The sequence below is a fragment of the Xiphophorus hellerii genome, chromosome 22 (assembly GCF_003331165.1).
Source record: "Xiphophorus hellerii strain 12219 chromosome 22, Xiphophorus_hellerii-4.1, whole genome shotgun sequence".
NCBI classification, from domain to species: Eukaryota; Metazoa; Chordata; class Actinopteri; order Cyprinodontiformes; family Poeciliidae; genus Xiphophorus; species Xiphophorus hellerii.
Window position 1 is genome coordinate 14082627 of NC_045693.1, and position 18087 is coordinate 14100713.

The window sequence follows — 18087 nt, forward strand, 5'->3', positions numbered from 1 at the left end:
CTACAAAACCATAGCAATTACAGTCTTACCTCCAGACTCATGTACCATATAAAGGACAAAGTCTTCAGAGTTGTTTTCAACCTTAAATAAAACAAATAATCATTATTTCAAGTCTAATTTATAAGAAAAAACTGAAGCCAGGATCTTGTGCTCACCCTAAACTTGTGTAGCAGCAGGTTGAGGACTTGTCCGGTTGTCATTGAGCTGTTTACTCGAACATTAGTGACCGAACCATAAGCTGGTGTGAAAACAGACGTCTGAATGAAGAAAAACAGATAAACCAGTATGTTTGAGTAAAGTACATTTTGTTTTAGTACAGAACCTCTCGTACACTTGAAAAGTTGAGTGTGTGTTCCTGAAAATGAACACGTCGGACATTTTGGCCAGGAAAGCAACGGGAGAAAGGAAATCCTTTCATCTGCAGCTGGACTCTGTTCAACATCAACATCAACTCATGCTGAATCAAGCAGAAACTAATGCGGGTAACTTTGCCTTAAGTTTGTTTTCTGTGGCTCATAATGAAATCAGCCCACAGCAGGCCATTGTGAAACTCGGCAGAAGTACAGTCAAAGGAAACCACCGCCCGTCTGCATCTGGGGATATCTCAACAAGGGGATTTGTTAAAGTGACCACATAGCTGATTGAGAGTGTTTTGTTCACTGTACCTTGTGGTTGTAGAAGTGGCCGTTGATCGAGAACCTGTGTGTGCGCAGGCGCTGCAGGTCTCCGGCAGTGTGTGTGTTTGACCTCCTCTGAACTCGCATGAAGGAAGCGTCACTCCTGGTCCTCAGCAGCTGGGGGGAGTCCTCTTCCTCTTGACCCCCAATATCACCGTCTAAAGCAAGAAATAAATTATGCTTACACATTTTTAATAAAATACTGTTCCAATGTTCCCTCCACACTCTGCATGACACTATGAAAAAATAAAGGGGATTTCTCAAATAAATATTAGCAAGTGAAATTATTTAGACTTAAAATATTCAACAATGGTTAAATGCTAACAACATTACATTTTTTTGTAAGAAAGAATAATGTAAGATAGTCCCTTTACTTTGTTTTATTACCTGTCTCATTTCCAATTCTAAGAGACAAACGTATGGATTGAATTAAATCCTTTTAAAACGAAATCTGTCAGAAATATGAATCATGCTGGGGCTTAACTGTATCAACTTAAGTTGCCTCACTGCAATGAGGTTTGTGTTGAGAAAGTTTCTGCTTTGGAGCAAGAGTTTGTTTAAAACTTACGTAAGTGTAAAAGACAGCACTAATGTCAAACTTGCTAGAGTGCTTGGAAAATTAACAGCAAGTGGCCAAGATTTTTAACCCTAAATTACAGACTGTCTTAGCTGTTTTAGTCATGAATGGTACCCTGTTAAAATAGGTTCAACAAACACTACTAATTCAGTACCCTTTTATGCGTTAATTAAAAATCATGACTAATAAGTGTTTTTACTGTTTCATTCAGGAAGTTAAAAAGCTTGTTCTTCATGCTATGAAGAAACATATATATATATATATATATATATAAATATATACTGTATATATACAGTACAGACCAAAAGTTTGGACACAACTGTGTGTCCAAACTTTTGGTCTGTACTGTATATATATATACTGTATATATAAATGGTTTGTGATTAAGGTTGTTTGACAAAAAGTGTTGCAGCAATAGGAAAACATTCTCTACTGACTTCCAAAACTGCTAAAGCAAAATATCTCAAGCTGTTTATGTTATTGGAATCTATGAATGCTGGGTATGCGATATGGGAAGCTTTAAATAGTATTTTCTTCCACCCATTTTCTGTTGGGACACAAAATAAAACCAAAACAAGCTTGTGTACAAAAGGAAATCTATGCCACTAGATTTTGAATGACAAAACCCCTTAAATTTTCATTCTTAGACAATCAGCTTGATACAATTATAAACACTACATGCCTCGGTTACTGTATTCTTGTGATCCACTAAGCTGCTTAGACATGTTATTGCAGAGTTGAGTTGCATTTTACATGTGGACTAAATAAAATTTATAAAAGGTGTCACAATTCAAGAACTTTGTTTTTAAAATGCAACACTGTGTCAACACATATAAATAAAATACGCACAAAGAAAGCTTGCATTGTTGCTTATCTGTCGTAGCAGATAGGCGCAACTGACCAAACAGGCTGCAAAAGCCAACGTGATGGACATAAGTAGTGTAATTCTGTTTATTTATAGTGTTGTTGATCTGATTTGGTGTAGCTGGCATATGAGGAACCTATAACACGTGAGGCAAGCTTTCCAAAAGACCTGCTGAATAAAGCAGGGCTTGTGGTGACAATGCAACTCCACAATGCAACAACTGTCAACAATGTTGCATTGTTGACACAATGCAACACTGTGTCAACACATATAAATAAAATATGCACAAAGGAAGCTTGCATTGTTGCTTATCTGTCATAGCAGATAGGAGCAACTGACCAAACAGGCTGCAAAAGCCAACGTGATGGACATAAGTAGTGTAATTCTGTTTATTTATAGTGTTGTTGATCTGATTTGGTGTAGCTGGCATATGAGGAAACTAACACGTGCGACAAGCTTTCCACAAGACCTGCTGAATAAAGCACCTGCGAGGGTGCGTCTCACTACGTGTAATCCGCACTAATCCAAGAGGTCTGGGTGTGTGTGTGTTTGTGTTTGTTAAGAGGGAAGGCATGACTGCACGTGTTTGCGTTCACCAGCCGGTCTAGGTTCTCTGTTCAATGAGTTATTGTTGGATTCTGCAGATGCCTGCTTTGCCGCAGTAGATATTTCATTCCTGAAAGAGAAAAGAACGTTCATTTATTATTTTGTCTTAATTTTATGGCTGTCTGCCTTTTCCTGGAGTGGACAAATAACAGTAAAAGACAAGCCATTGCATGAATATTGATTTAATAAGTTTTTTCAGCACTTAAAATGATTTGCCTGCTTTCTTGAGTGAACACTGAAAGGAAATGTTAGTTTCATAACCCCTCATCTATTTAGCTGTTCACTGAGTCTAAAACACATATTAAAACTGTTCTTATTTCATTATGTCTAACAAAAAAGTACACATATATATTCAAATAAAATTACAATATTTATTAAAAAGACCAACAATTTAAATGTTATATGCTAAGATTTTTTTTACTTGTATTTATTTGCTGTACTTCTTGGGAAAAAGATTTTTTATTCAAATATGTAACGTGTTCAAATGGATCACTAAGAAGTTTGCTTCACTTTCAACTCTTTTATTGTAGCCGAAGGTGTCCCACAAAGATCAGTCTTATCATCACTCCTTTTCATCCGCCATATCAATAATCCAATACAAATTTCATTTTGATGATGATTATAATGTTATGTGGAGCTCTTCATCAATACGCAGCTTTTACTGAGCTGCAATTGGTTTTAGTTCCATACAAATCACCTTTTTTGTCACTTCAGACTAAATTTAAACTCTATGTTATGACAATATTGCCATCAGTCAGTGTTTGTATTGGGTGATGATGAACTCGTCGCCCAATGCAAACACCTGTGTTTTTATTTATTTTTCACATCTGGCTTCCAAATATTGGTCAAAACTCCAAAACTGAAAGCATGTTTTTAGAGTAAGATTACATTTTCCTTGCCAAAAAGGGCAAAAAGAGTCTTGTTCATGCTACAGTGCTGACACCAGACTATGGTTATCAAAACTGCTATAATCTGGGTAGTGGTCAGATAGTTTGACAGCAGTATAATTTAATCTGCAAGGCTATTTTCTCAAGGAAGTGAAAAGCTACAATTAGGCAAATGAAAAAGAGTAATACACTGATATAACTTAGCAACTTTATTGTGATAACAATGACTTTTTCAGGTTTTTACAAGAGAGCATTGCTCTCACATGACCTTCTCTTCTCAGTTGAGCCCATTAAGGCCTCTGCATGAAGTATGAATCAGACGGCTTAACCTGTTGAGACGAAATCTCTCGTTGTCATCAAACATCTGAAGTCTTATTGGTCGGCGCAGACCCCAGTAAATGTTTAGCAGCCCCTCTAGGATGAGCTGTCCATCCTCCTGCACAAAGAGAGCCACGCAGAACAATAATAATCAACAGAAATGTTCAGGGAGGAAATCCTGCTTGGCCGACGGCCACAGCGGCTGAGTTTCAGGTGTACGTGCTGGAACAGTCGCATTCAGCTGCACAGGGAAGCCTTGAAAACTGGAGAAAGTCAGTCAGGTTGGGCTGTCCCCTTTTTCCACAGTGGAGGAGTAAAGTCATGTCTGAGGGGGCATCAGAAAAGAGCAAGTGTTGTAGGTCACGTAGACACAGGGTGAGGCTTTTAATTTAACATAAATGAGAATAACTTTAGAGAAGAAAAATAGTTCTGAATAACCTTTACTTTAGGAAAAACTGTTATAATTTACATCTATAAGTGTAACATATGTAGGAGAAATAGTAATTGTAATGAAAATCTTTTGACCTGAATAGTTTGGCATAAGTCAGCAGCTAATTACGCTTATTTTTCATAAAAACAGGAAATAACACCGCAGCTGTGAATATTATAATTGCAGACTAAGAAGGCTCTTTGTTTCCCCAGTTTGAAAATATGTGTTATATAACCACCATTTCTAAGTCATTACCCGCAATACAACATGGGTCTTTCAACATAGGTTTTACTTGTTTCAATCAGATTGTCACAGACATCTTAACACCAAAGTAAAAAGGATAAGACAAAAATTTGTTTTTATAAGTTAAAAGGTCAGGCAGGTCAGGTGATGCAAGCTCTGAGTTTCTGTTTTGCCTTTGGGTTAAATTCTACTCTACAGAAAACAAACCACTGGAAACATCAAGAAAACAGCAAATGGGAGAAATAAGTCAAGAAATGTTCAAAAAGCTCGGTCAAAATGCAGTAAAGCTTTTGCTTTAATAATTTTCTTTAAAAAGTAAACACAGGAATAAAGGTAAACATTGGCTAAACTTTACAACTGCAAGCTTTCTCATATTTCTTTCAAATTTTTGTTACATTACCACTACAAACTTCCATGTATGTTATTTGACATTAATGTGACAGACCCACACAAAGTAGTACACAATTGTGAAGTGGAAAGATAATTATATAGGGTTCTTGATTTTGTTTTACAAGTAAAACCCTAGGGATATGGCAGTCCATGTCATAAAGTACTCTGCTAAATGTTTCACTAAGCCACTTCAAGAATCAGCCCCATGCTCCCTCCCCTAAAACCAGGGAGGGGACACATGCTGCAACACAATAACCTGGTTTCTAACTTCAGTGACAGTGCGGCTCGGATTTCAAGGAGCAGCTCTGGTTAAAGACACTGTGGTGGGGCAACAAGAAACCACACAGGCTTCCAAAATCAAACCTTAAATAATTTATATATTTTATGTCAAAGCAATCAAAAGTGAAGTACTTTTCAGTCAAGCTGGTCAGGACCTTTACCGTTACTTTAACCATTTTGTCCAAGTTTAATCTCTACTTTAAAAAATACATCTTCGGATGTTAAAGTGATTAAAGTGATTGCATAAGAAAAACAAGAAAAAACTACATATATTTTTCACAAATGCTTACTTGTACGGCACAGGTGTCAAACTCCAGTCCTCAAGGGCCGCTGTCCTGCAGTTTTTAGATGTGCCACAGGTACAAAACACTGAAATGAAATGGCTTAATTACCTCCTCTTTGTGTAGATCAGTTCTCCAGAGCTTTGCTAATGACCTAATTATTCTATTCAGGTGGTGCTGCAGAGGCACATCTAAACGTTGCAGGACACTGGCCCTTGAGGACTGGAGTTTGACACCCCTGTTGTAAGGGAATCTACAATAATGCCTCTTTAAAGTTCTGCAGAAAGAACCCTGTAAGACAGAAAGAAACTGAGGCTGATGGAAAAGGGTTCCTTTTTTCATTACTTCTTGTTTGCCAAGGAGGAGGCCAGAGCTCATAGAGAGGGTGGGATAAAAATGATCCAAATGTAATCAATCATGTAGTCCAGGGGTCTCAAACTCCAGTCCTCGAGGGCCGCAGTCCTGCAACATTTAGATGTGCCTCTGCTGCACCACACCTGAATAGAATAATTAGGTCATTAAGGCTCTGGAGAACTGATCTACACAAGGAGGAGGTAATTAAGCCATTTCATTCCAGTGTTTTGTACCTGTGGCACATCTAAAAACTGTAGGTCTGCGGCTCTCGAGGACTGGAGTTTGAGACCCCTGGTCTAAACCAATCCTCTCTGGTTACTTCTTGAATCTTAATTGTTTTCCTTACACATCGTCCTTTGGCAGATGAGACCCCTTTGTGTCACTTGGCAAATACAAATTTAAATAAGCAAAGGTCATATGTGGAGTTCCTCAAGACTTTTTTCTCAGGCCAAATTTAATCTTTACTGCTCAGTAGAGAAGCCAGAAGCTGAGATATGCAGAAACGATTGGCTCCTTTTGAAGCATGATATTATTGTTTATTGTAGTTTTCCCAGAGAGATTGAAGATTACTTCATCAGTTCATTTGTTTGAAATTAGCTTTTTAATATTTCAAACATTTCTAAATGCATTTTTTGTGATCAAAATGTAATTTTCTTGCAAATTTGTTCTTTTCTTACAAATTAACTTGCCTTACTTGTTTTAAAATATTTTGTAAATCCCATTTGATTAAACTCTATTAGCCAAGACAGTACAAAAAGAAAGAGAGCATTGAATATGACAGACAGGATAAATCCCACCAACAATAGTTCAAAGTTTTGAGGTCCAACGGCTTAAGCCTATACGGGATCTGTTGTCCATCACATTACATTATACAATAAGAGACGCAATTCCTTCTTAAAAGACGGTTCAAGCCATACAATCCTTCAGGTTCAGACACGTTTTATATCAAATCTGCACACACCTTTGGCCATTATTCTTTTCAGCTTCTGAGAGGCGGGTCGAATTAAAACCAGCAACTTGGCCCAGGCAAAAAAAAACAAATCCAGCAAATAATCGGTCCCAACTGTCGTCTGGCCAAAAACAACTTAAGTACGAGCCGTCCCTGATCCAGTTACGAAATCTGACGTCATCAATGACATTTGGAGACGTATGACGGGTAAAAGTAGTAGGAACAGTTGGCAAAAAGGCAAACATGAGATAAAGTGCATGGGATTATTTTTGCCGAGTCAGAAACTCTGCAGTCTGGTGGCATGATGTGACCATTTGACAGTGAGAAGAACAGCTGGCATTTGTTGTTTTAGACATGAATCTTAAATCAAAAAAGTTCAAATACGTCAAGTTTTGCAGGAAGATTTGTTCAACTCCAGCACTTAACACAAGTTGCAACAGGTCACTTATTGACTGAAATGAATAAATTTCCCATTCCTTGAGAATCATTATGTCACCGTGAATTCATCAAAAGCAAGAGCCCCAGTTTTACTGGAACAGCCTGCAGGTTAAGAAGCATAAATGATAAAAACAACATCATCAGCAAAGATAAAAGAAGGGGGGAGAAAAGAGATGGAACCAGAATGAAAAACCATGCACAGTCTTATTACTGTAGCCTGTTTATAAAGGTTTATAAAGACAGGTCATATTTGCCATCTGCCATTCCTACAGCTGTTGTGGCGATCTGACACGGTTGGATGCTACATCACCCCGAGGGCGCACACTGGTTCAAGGCAAACAAGTTCAACATATGTTTAGAAAGCCGCAATTTACTGCATGCAGCTAAACAGCCAGATTATAACTCAGAACACAAGTTAAAACTGTGAATCATTTTCAGGATACCCTGGTCTGCAGGAAACGTTTAATCAATCAATCAATCAATCAATCAATCAAATTTTATTTGTATAGCACATTTCAGCAGCAAGGCATTTCAAAGTGCTTTACATCATAACAAACACAGAATCACAATGCAATATAGAATCAATCATTAAGTCAAGTTACATCAATAAATTTGTAATTGATTACATTTCAAATACAATTCTAAACAGGTGGGTTTTCAGTTGAGATTTAAAAGAAGTCAGTGTTTCAGCTGTTTTACAGTTTTCTGGAAGTTTGTTCCAAATTCGTGGTGCATAGATGCTGAAAGCTGCTTCTCCTCGTTTGGTTCTGGTTCTGGGGATGCAGAGCAGACCAGAACCGGAAGACCTGAGAGGTCTGGAAGGTTCATACAATAAAAGCATATCTTTAATGTATTGTGGTGCTAAGCCGTTCAGTGATTTATAAACTAACAACAGTATTTTAAAGTCTATTCTTTGAGCTACAGGGAGCCAGTGGAGGGACTTTAGAACTGGTGTTATGTGCTCTATCTTCCTGGTTTTAGTGAGAACGCGAGCAGCAGCATTCTGGATCAGCTGCAGCTGTTTGATTAATTTGTTGGACAGACCTGTGAAGACGCTGTTGCAATAATCAATACGACTGAAGATGAACGCATGGATGAGTTTCTCTAGATCTGGCTGAGACATTAGTCCTTTAATCCTGGAAATGTTCTTCAGGTGATAGAAGGCCGACTTTGTGACTGTCTTTATGTGGCTCTGGAGGTTCAGGTCAGAGTCCATCACTACTCCCAGGTTTCGGGCCTGATCGCTAGTTTTCAGTTGTAATAACTGAAGCTGTGCATTGACTCTAGATTGTTCCTCTTTAGGTCCAAAAATAATAACTTCAGTTTTGTTTCTGTTCAGCTGGAGAAAGTTTTGGCACATCCACACATTTATCTGTTCTAAGCATCTGTTCAGTGATTGGATGGGCTCTGAGTCACCTGGTGACATCGTAATGTAGAGCTGTGTGTCATCTGCATAGTTATGGTAGCTAATATTATTTCCTGTTATAACCTGAGCTAGTGGGAGCATATAAATATTGAATAAAAGGGGTCCTAGGATTGAACCTTGGGGTACCCCACATGTGACCTTTGACCTCTTTGATGAAAAGTTTTCAATTGAAACAAAGAAATCCCTGTTCTTTATGTAGGATTCAAACCAGTTAAGCACTGGACCGGAGAGTCCGACCCAACTCTCTAGTCGATTCAGTAATATGTCGTGGTCAACAGTGTCAAAAGCTGCACTGAGGTCCAACAGAACCAGCACTGTGGTTCTGCCACAGTCCGTATTTATATGGATGTCATTGAACACTTTTACGAGGGCGGTCTCTGTGCTGTGGTGAGCACGAAAACCAGACTGGAAGGAGTCAAAGAGGTTGGTTATAGTTAGGAAGCTAGTTAATTGTTTACACACAGCTTTTTCAATAACTTTGCTGATGAATGGGAGGTTGGAGATCGGCCTGTAATTCTGCATTAGTGATTTGTCCAGATTGTTCTTTTTTATAAGTGGTTTGATTACTGCTGTTTTCAGAGCCTGGGGGAAAACGCCTGATGAGAGCGATGAGTTTACTGTTTGGATCAGATCAGCAGCAATAACAGGCAGGACTTTCTTAAAGAAATGTGTGGGTAAAACATCCAGACAGCAGGAACTGGAGCTTATTTGACTTATAATTTCCTGTAGGGTTTTATAATTAAGTAGTTGAAATTGGGTCATTTTTCCTGTATTTGTTTTGTTTGGGCACAGCATTGGTACTGGCTTTATAGTGGATGTACAGATTAATGCTCTGATTTTTTGAATTTTCTCTGAAAAGAAGCTGGAAAACTAGTTGCAGGCAGCAATACATTGGAATTCAGGTGGTAACATCGCAGGAGGGTTTGTGATTCTGTCAACTGTTGCAAATAAAGCTCGAGCATTGTTAATGTTTTTGTTTATGACATCTGCAAAGAAAGCCTCTCTTGCATGTTTTAGTGTTAAATGATAGTTACGTAGTCTTTCTTTATAGATGTCACAATGAACGTGGAGTTGAGTTTTACGCCATTTTCGTTCTGCCCTACGGCAGAGTTGTCTTGCAGATCTAACTGTTTGTGCATTTCTCCATGGAGATTTCTTTTTACCAGACACAACCTTCATTCCACAAAAGTTGGAGTTTTGTACAGAGTTACAGTCAAAGTTCGTTTGTGGCCTTTAACCTCAATTCCAAGATACTCAAAAGAGGTGAAGTGACCCAAAGAGATTTTACTACAATTTATGGTATTCTTAAATATTGAAGCCACGCCTCCTCCTTTTTTGTGTTTTCTATTCTCACTGAAGAAATTGTAGTTTAATGTGGTCAAATCGCAATTGTCATAGCAAAATTAATCTGTGTAGTATTCAGGCCTTCGTGGACCTGAACTACAAACCCATTTAAGCATGGGCAATATCGACTTAAAGTTTTATCCTGATGTTTTGTGGTACTATTGTAATAATGACAAAAATGAGGATAAGAACCATTTATTATGTCCTCTTTTAGGTAACTATATGGCTGCATCCCCACAAACTCAGATAATGCCCTTGAAAACCATTTGTAATATACGTCTCTTGGACAAGAGTCACATAAAAGAGTCTAACTTGTTCCACTGAAAAACACACAGTAACTGCATTTAATAATTTAAATTTTTAATTTTTTTATTGAAACTCCTATTGAACAAACAGTGGAGAAAAAGTAAAAAATAATCCCAACAAAACTGACAATTATTTGGATTTTGCTGTGACGACGATAAATCAAAATTCTTACCACAAGTAATTGATCACTATTAATGATAAATGGTGCAATAAATGGCCATTCCTACACCCTATTATGCATAATCAAATGTCTCAGGGTTTTGATTTTATCTGGAAGCTGAATCAGCGCTCTGCTGTCGCACTGAACACTAGTATTAGAAGCGCTACTTCATCCAAAGTTTTGAAATTAGGGAACATTTCTCCAAGTGAAGAGATCTGAAGACGTTGAGCTATATATACGTATATCTTCACACAAAAAATCAAGAGCTGCTTTTTTTTTTTTTTACCTAAGCACATCTTTCATATTTCTAAATAAACAAGAAACATTTATTTTCCCTGAATGCCTCATGATTGACACATTTTTCCATTTAAACTCTAACTGGTCTGTCATAGTTTCATAACAAGATTAAATTTGTAGTTGCCTAATGGAAAATATCACATTCAGCATGTAAACATTGTTTTTGACTTCATTTTAGACTGAACAGCATAAGGAAAGTTACCTCCAGGCAAAAACACTGGACAGAAATATTTCTGTGTGTGTATGTGCGGTTACTCCAGGGCTTCATTGTTTCTGCTATGTAAACACAGAGAGCAGCTGCAGCACTGGACTCTTCTAACCCACCACTCCTGAGTTTCCTGAGCAAACACAGACACACCCTCAAATGTACACGCTCGCACCAATTCACATAGATGTGAGTAAGGTCAGCGAAGCTATTTTTGGATAAGGCGGTTAATCACTGTGTTGTAGCCAGCCTATAAAGCCTGGACACATGCTCAAGTCCTCTCATACTCTGCTGCACGGATTAGACGGCGCTAAGTTTATCCCAGCGTTCAAAGAACCCAAACTCAAACATTGAAGGTGAGCAGGATTCTTCTTTTTAATCTTTGCTTTATATGATACTATCAAAATTTTACAATTTAAAAAAAATAGCAAAGTAGAACTCCAGTGTTTTACCAGCATAATATTTAAGTTTTTATTGATAAATTAGAATAACAACGAACACAGGTTTAATAATCTCTAACAAGTTCGTTTTTCTTCTTATTCCTGCAGCATGAAAAACAAGAGGCTGCTAATGTCTCTGCCTCTACTACCCACAATTACCGAGACACTGGAGGACCTGCCTGTCCATCCCTCCTCCTTGCAACAACCCCAGGGATCCCACTCGCTGGACGACTACATGTCAAGCATCCAAGCCCTTGCGCGTCCTGTCGAGGACACGAGCTACGGCCCCGTCAGATTCCAGAGGTCCCCCCGGCAGCATCAGCTCTCAAAAACTGCCCGTGTGTCTTCGCGCACACCAAGGACTTCCAGAGCAGCCAGTCTGCCCTCGCACAGCACAGAGGAGTTTTCCCTCAGGATGAGCAGAGAACGAGACAGCAGGGGCAAAGACCCCGTGGACTGGCTCTTTGGACAAATAAGGACTTGAAGAGAGATGCTGCTATTGTCGGACATCATGTGGGTACTTTGCTGGAGCGAGGAAATAAGTTCGGAGGAACCTCAGGATGAACTGCTCCGCCATGGCTCATGATAATAGTGCAAATGTAACTTATATATTTATATTTTTATTTAGTAAAGACTCTATGTGATCTATGTGTTTACAGAGTTTAATATTTTGTTAAGACGTAAGATGTGGTTTCTAATAAAATGATAAAATATCACAATTTTCTTTCTGGTTTATTTCCTTCAAGCAATTTATATCATTCTGTAACTTTTTTGTGCTGTATAAAAGAATTATCAGGAGGAGTTAACAACAGAAACAAAACATTTATATATATACATATATATACCTGTAGATGTACCTCAAACTAGATGTACCTCGTTTGAGGTACATCTAGTTAAACTATTTAAAGCATGACTATTAAAACTGTAAGTTAAAAAATCTTTACATAATTTCTACCCAATTTCATTTTTGTAGTTTTTAAAAAGCTGTGTTTCTAGACATGTTTTCTGTGGGTTCTTAACAAGTAATTGCACTAAAATCTAGTACACTACAATCTAAAGTCAACATTTCAGAGCCTAAAATGCAAGATTCTTATGTTTATATTAACCATTTGATGCTGATACGTTTTAAAATGAAGGATTTCTAGACTTTAACTAAATGTAAACGTCTTTAGTATTTTTTTATGACATTTGCTTCTACTCCTACATGTACACTTTTATTGTTATGATTACGTTTTCAGCTTCAAGTTGATTTTGTTTTACATTTTTAGCAATGACTTTACCGCCATCTAGTGGTGGAGTTCAAACTTGAAGCCAGATATACTACACATAGCCACAAGGGGGCGCTTCGTGGTTGTCCAAATGATAATTTAGTTTTGGGTCACTACAGTAAAGAGTCCAAGGCAAACAGTTACTTCTGTGTTTTATTGAGCGGTGAGTCAGAGAAGCGGTGAATTATCTTCATTCAGTATCCAAAGAGGCTGTAAATATCAGTATAATACAAGATACAAAGGAAGGAAGCACATATTCTACATTTATTTAAACAGCTCTAAGATACACTGTTTCATGTCAGCTAAAATTATTTAAGGTGATTAGCTTTCAGTTATAGAGATTCTTCACATTGTTGTGTCTTACAATTAAGAATCAGTTTTCCTTTCACTAAGCTTACATATCCTTAGTCAACAATCAAATAATTTTAGTACTAATTCAGCGTGAAATTAAATTAAAATCAAATCTTGTCAAAAGACTGAATGTGTAATAAGTCCTGTCTGTGAAACTTTGTGTGCTAACAGGTCAAACAGGGGCTCTAGCACTGAAAAACACAAGAATAGAAGAACATTCTGAAAAGTCGTACATGTTACAGCTCGCTCCCTTCTCAACGTGGTTTGGTTCATTTGCTTTACCTGACGGCTGTAAAGTCAGTCCTACTAACATGTCCACTCTGAAATGACTAACGCACATCACCTGACCTGATTATGATCTAATCTTGACTGTAACCTACAAATCTTCCTGTGTCAACCTGCCTCTAATTTTCACACACAACCTGTTTATATCACACCGCTCTGTTTGGCAAAGAGGAATGACGCTGCATGTTTGCTACATCTAAGCCCATTCATATGGTCTATATGTTTACTAGAAATTTCTGAAATGAGTTTCCAAACTTTGGCTTTTGGGCAGCATACATGCATAACCAAAGAATGTTACTGCTGAACAATGGTCTGACCTTTATAACCACAAAATATCCAGTGACTAAGTCTCCAGTAGCCTTGCATCAGCTGGGTCTGCAGCTGAGATGCCCCACATAAATGTACCGTACATAATCTGATCTAAATATCTAGTCTAGACGTCAGCAAAGTATTTTAGGGGTCATACATGTAATTTTATTTTGTTTTTTAAATCAAAGCATACAACAGAAACCAAGAAGTTTTATTTTATTTTAGTATTTCAAATGAAATTTTTTTTCTGATTATTCTTTACAGCTCATAAAACTATAAAATTTGAAGATTTGCATATTACCTAAAACAATAAAAAATCATTTTAGTTACTTAAATGTTATGTTGTGGACTCACAACAATATATCAATATGAACAACCAGCTTCTTTAGAAGCATGTTGTGTTTAAGCACATTAATGGAAAGTTGAGTGGACAGAAAAAGACAGATGGAAAAAGTTGCCCAAGCTATTGGGTAGTGGTTCCCAAAGTGTGGGGCGCGCCCCCTGGGGGGAGGGTGCCCATTGCCCCCTGCAATGGCACGGCGCCCCATTGCAGGGGGGGCGCGGGAAGCGGTATGGGTAGAAAAAAAAAACAGTTACACATAAGGGTTTCACTGTAAAGATGGTTTGTAGTGTGTTTTGTTGCAACCTGAAGTGTGAAATAAACTTTTATTATTTCCTCCACTCCACTGAAGTTTAAAAACTTCAGTGGAGTGGAGGGGAGGCAGGAAATTAATATCCTAGAATCTGAAGGAAGAGTGAAGTGACATATCATCATCAAAATGATGTCCAAATTTACTGCAGTCATCTACCATAAAATTATTAGAAGATTCATAGAAAAATGCAGCTTGGACTTCCTTAGCACCTCACAGAGCCCCACAGAGATCACCTCCATGCCATGACGCACTGATGCAGAGGTTTACGCAAAAGTAGTCCCAAACAAATACAAATACTCTACAATATATATGATTATATATTGTAGAGCACATGGAAATACTTTTTAGAATGCCCACAGTTATGTATAAATATCCTCTTTGTTGGTCTTAATAGTCACATTTTTCAAGAAACTTTTTCATATTTTAAACAGCTATTGGTCACAGTCATTAAAATTAAGAGAAATAAATACTTCATATACTGTATATCACACCATGTATAAGAAATCTATTTTTTAATTAAACTACTGAAATAAGTTAAACTACTTGATGATACTCTAATTCCTTAAAATATACCTGCATTGTTGTGCTATTCTACTAGAAGTCAAGCATCATATTTTACTTTTAGCTTTTTAAAGAAAAGATAAAGACCTTTGTTAAAATTAAAAAATTGGTAACTGTGTTTTCTCCCTCTTCCATATCACCAACTTAGAAGGAGCTGAACCCGTTAATTAAAAATGAAACGTTTGTCAATTTTGATCAAGTAACATGAAGAAACACAGTGGCTTATATGCTTTCTTTGTGAGTATTAAATAGTTAGCACTACTTTCTGAAAACACAAACAAACTTATTCTCGTGTTTATATAAATCATATCAACATTATCATCCAAAAAGGATTAGATGTTTACAGTTTGTAAGTCCAGCATTTCTGCCACACTGGAATGGTCAAGTGATATTTTGCATAAACTTTTTTCTCATAAAGAGCAAATTGACTAACCTAAAAGGGTTATTATGTTCAGTGTGTTTCAAAATGCTTGAGCTATCCCTCTTTGCTTCATTTGTTGCCCTAGAAACGAGCCTGTTTGAAGAGATTTTGATGAAGTTTCTCTTTAGGCTTTAACTGCTTTTTCCACTCATTTTTATTCCAGTCTCTAACAGGAATATTTTACTTATGACTCATTCAGGCAGGAAAAGCCTTTTAAACCCAAAGGATGCATCTGTGTTGATATACAACAGACAATTTAACAGAGAACCTATTCTTCATTTAATCTTTAGGCACTCTGTTGCCAGCAGCCTGTCACAAATTGTTCAAATTTCTGTATTTAAGTTCAGTTAGAAAAGAAAGAAAACATACAACATATACTAGTATTTTGCCACTTAAATAAGATTTTTTTCTTTTGTATTTTTCAAAGACATGAGTTCTAGATTGATTTAATGAAAGTTCTTCAACTTTTCCAGCACTCTGTGCACAGCATGCTATGCTATGATTGGGCACTGCACAACATCTGGATGACAAGTTGGAGAAAATGTCCAAAGGAAATCTTAGAAAAACTTCAGTAAGTCAGTAAGACCACTTAAAGTTATAAGAAGATTTGGCTTCTTGGAAGCAAAGTCAATAGAAATTAGGATGGCTTAAAACAATTTCACAGACCATTGACTTGACTGCAAACACACAAACGTGCATCTCTGGACACCAAAGACAAGAAATTATTTTCTTTGTCTTGTGATTACTAGCAAGGCTGTACATGCCAAGTAGGTCAGCACTGTGAAAGAGCTAAATACACATAATCTGTAGAATCAGAGTGGACAAGTCTGTACAGTCATAACAAAGAGATGCAAGTTCAGGAATCTAACAATGACTGATTATTTGACTCATGCATATTTACAGATTGACCTTCCACTGCCACTCTATGACTTACAGTTACCAATAATGATTTTTCCTAAGATTAGTGATAAGGTGCTTAGGTTTAAGCATATCTAAATTTGCAATATACGATCAATTGACTTTAACTGTAATGTATTATAATTGTGATTGTATGGGGCTATTGTATGGAGCTTGGCAGAAATTGTATTGAGATGACATTTGGTATTTCTTGCTTTATAAACACAGTTTTTAACTCTATCACACACACAACATGCAGCATCACAATCCATTTTTTCAACTTTAAACTCTGTAAATGATCCACATTTCTGACCAGTTTTAATTTTTTGTACAACTGAAGATAAATGCTTAAAAATGTCAAATATAAGCAAAACCTATGTAAAAAACAAGGGAAAAAATATTACTTTAACTAAAAGATTTCCCACCTCTTGTCTGGAAAGTACAACCTCCCAGCCAGGAGTGCTGGAGGGGTGTCGTTTTTCAAAATGTTTTTACATAAAAACCTGGCAGATGCAGTGGGGAGAAAATCCTGCTGAAGGGATAAATATTGTCAAATAAGTTATTGTCCTGCTCTCATTAGGATTATTAGCTTAAAGTCACACATTTTTATAAGAGGAATTTTGAATGCTCATTGGTTATGTCTACCAGGACAAAATATTGATATTATCTACTTATTGACCAGCTACTTAGCACCCATTTAAATCACTGAAACAGTCTGTATTCTGGGCTCTTACATAAACCCACGACAGAACAAACGCAGCCATCTTTAGGGCTTAAGATACAGGACATTCAGGACCAAGTAGCATCTGTATTTATCTATTTATATAACTATTATATCTATATATAATGCATATTTGTCAACGTTTTTGTTGTCTGGGCAAACATAATGTTATCTTTCTTAATGTAAAAACTGTTTGTCATGAAAAGAATAAAACTGCTGTCTCATCATCTGCCCCAGTATGTCTTGTGTGAATACTTTATAAAATAAAAGCAGTTCACAGCTAAATCACTGAAGAACCTACGTTTTAGAACCGAAATTATCCATTAGTCTTACAGTACAGTTCGGTTAAGTTACATAAACACACTTTTCCTTTCATTTTTTTTCATCTGCATAGCTGAAAGATGACATAGTGCTGCTTTCTGACATCAAAGCAGGACTTACAGGGCTGAGTCAATCTGTGCTGGATCACTTTCTATTCACTTGGAATGAGGAGAAATTTGGTAACATTTTATCTTACATGATATTAGAGTTTTGAAGGCGGCTAAACTGTTGTTTTCTTTGTGGCTGATATCGCAGAAATATTTTTATAGCGGTTTCCTCTGCCCATCTTGTGCAGCTGTGTGGGATTTCCCCAGAAAGCGACAATGCTATTTTTCTGTTTATGTTTTTGTCAGGTTGTGGGTCTGACTAGGGAATAAAAATGAGGGACACATCTTGACCACTGTGCCCTGCCCTTGTACTGTATAGACACTGAGAAATATGCATGGTCTCCCTGGAAAACCTGCTGGTGAACACAAAGGGGAACTCCAAACCACAAAACCCTTAGGATAATTATCAAATAAATGACCGAACCACTTTACAGAAAAAGAGCTTACTGTGGAAATTATTTCTCTAAGAGTTTTCTACTGAAAGACAGGCCTGCCCTTCTCATTCTGTCTTAATTTTGAGGAACAAAGGGGCTTTTTTTTTGGTTTCTTACCCACTTGCCATGTTGGGAAGCAAGTCAGGAATCTTGAAGGGCTTTGTGTCAACATTCACAGCCAATGAGGCTTTTTTGGTTCTCATATCTCTTAGAAAATCAAATTGCTGTGCTTCAACATGTGCGAGGCATTTCACAATAAGGCACAGCAGTTTGCATCAGCTATTCCG

The 18087-nt window shown here is 37.2% G+C and overlaps 1 protein-coding gene across 3 annotated transcripts in view; it reads right to left on the minus strand.

The window, feature by feature from the left end:
• The window catches only part of rassf4a (Ras association domain family member 4a), a 33000-nt gene that overhangs the window by 2331 nt on the left and 12582 nt on the right, over nucleotides 1-18087 (minus strand). For all 3 annotated transcript variants that reach the window (XM_032553919.1, XM_032553918.1, XM_032553917.1), the window contains 5 exons: nucleotides 3942-4048; nucleotides 2716-2795; nucleotides 666-835; nucleotides 156-257; nucleotides 30-81 (listed from right to left, as the gene is read on the minus strand). In XM_032553919.1, coding sequence (XP_032409810.1) covers nucleotides 30-81; nucleotides 156-257; nucleotides 666-835; nucleotides 2716-2795; nucleotides 3942-4048 — 511 coding nt within the window. The remainder of the gene's footprint in view (nucleotides 1-29; nucleotides 82-155; nucleotides 258-665; nucleotides 836-2715; nucleotides 2796-3941; nucleotides 4049-18087) is intronic.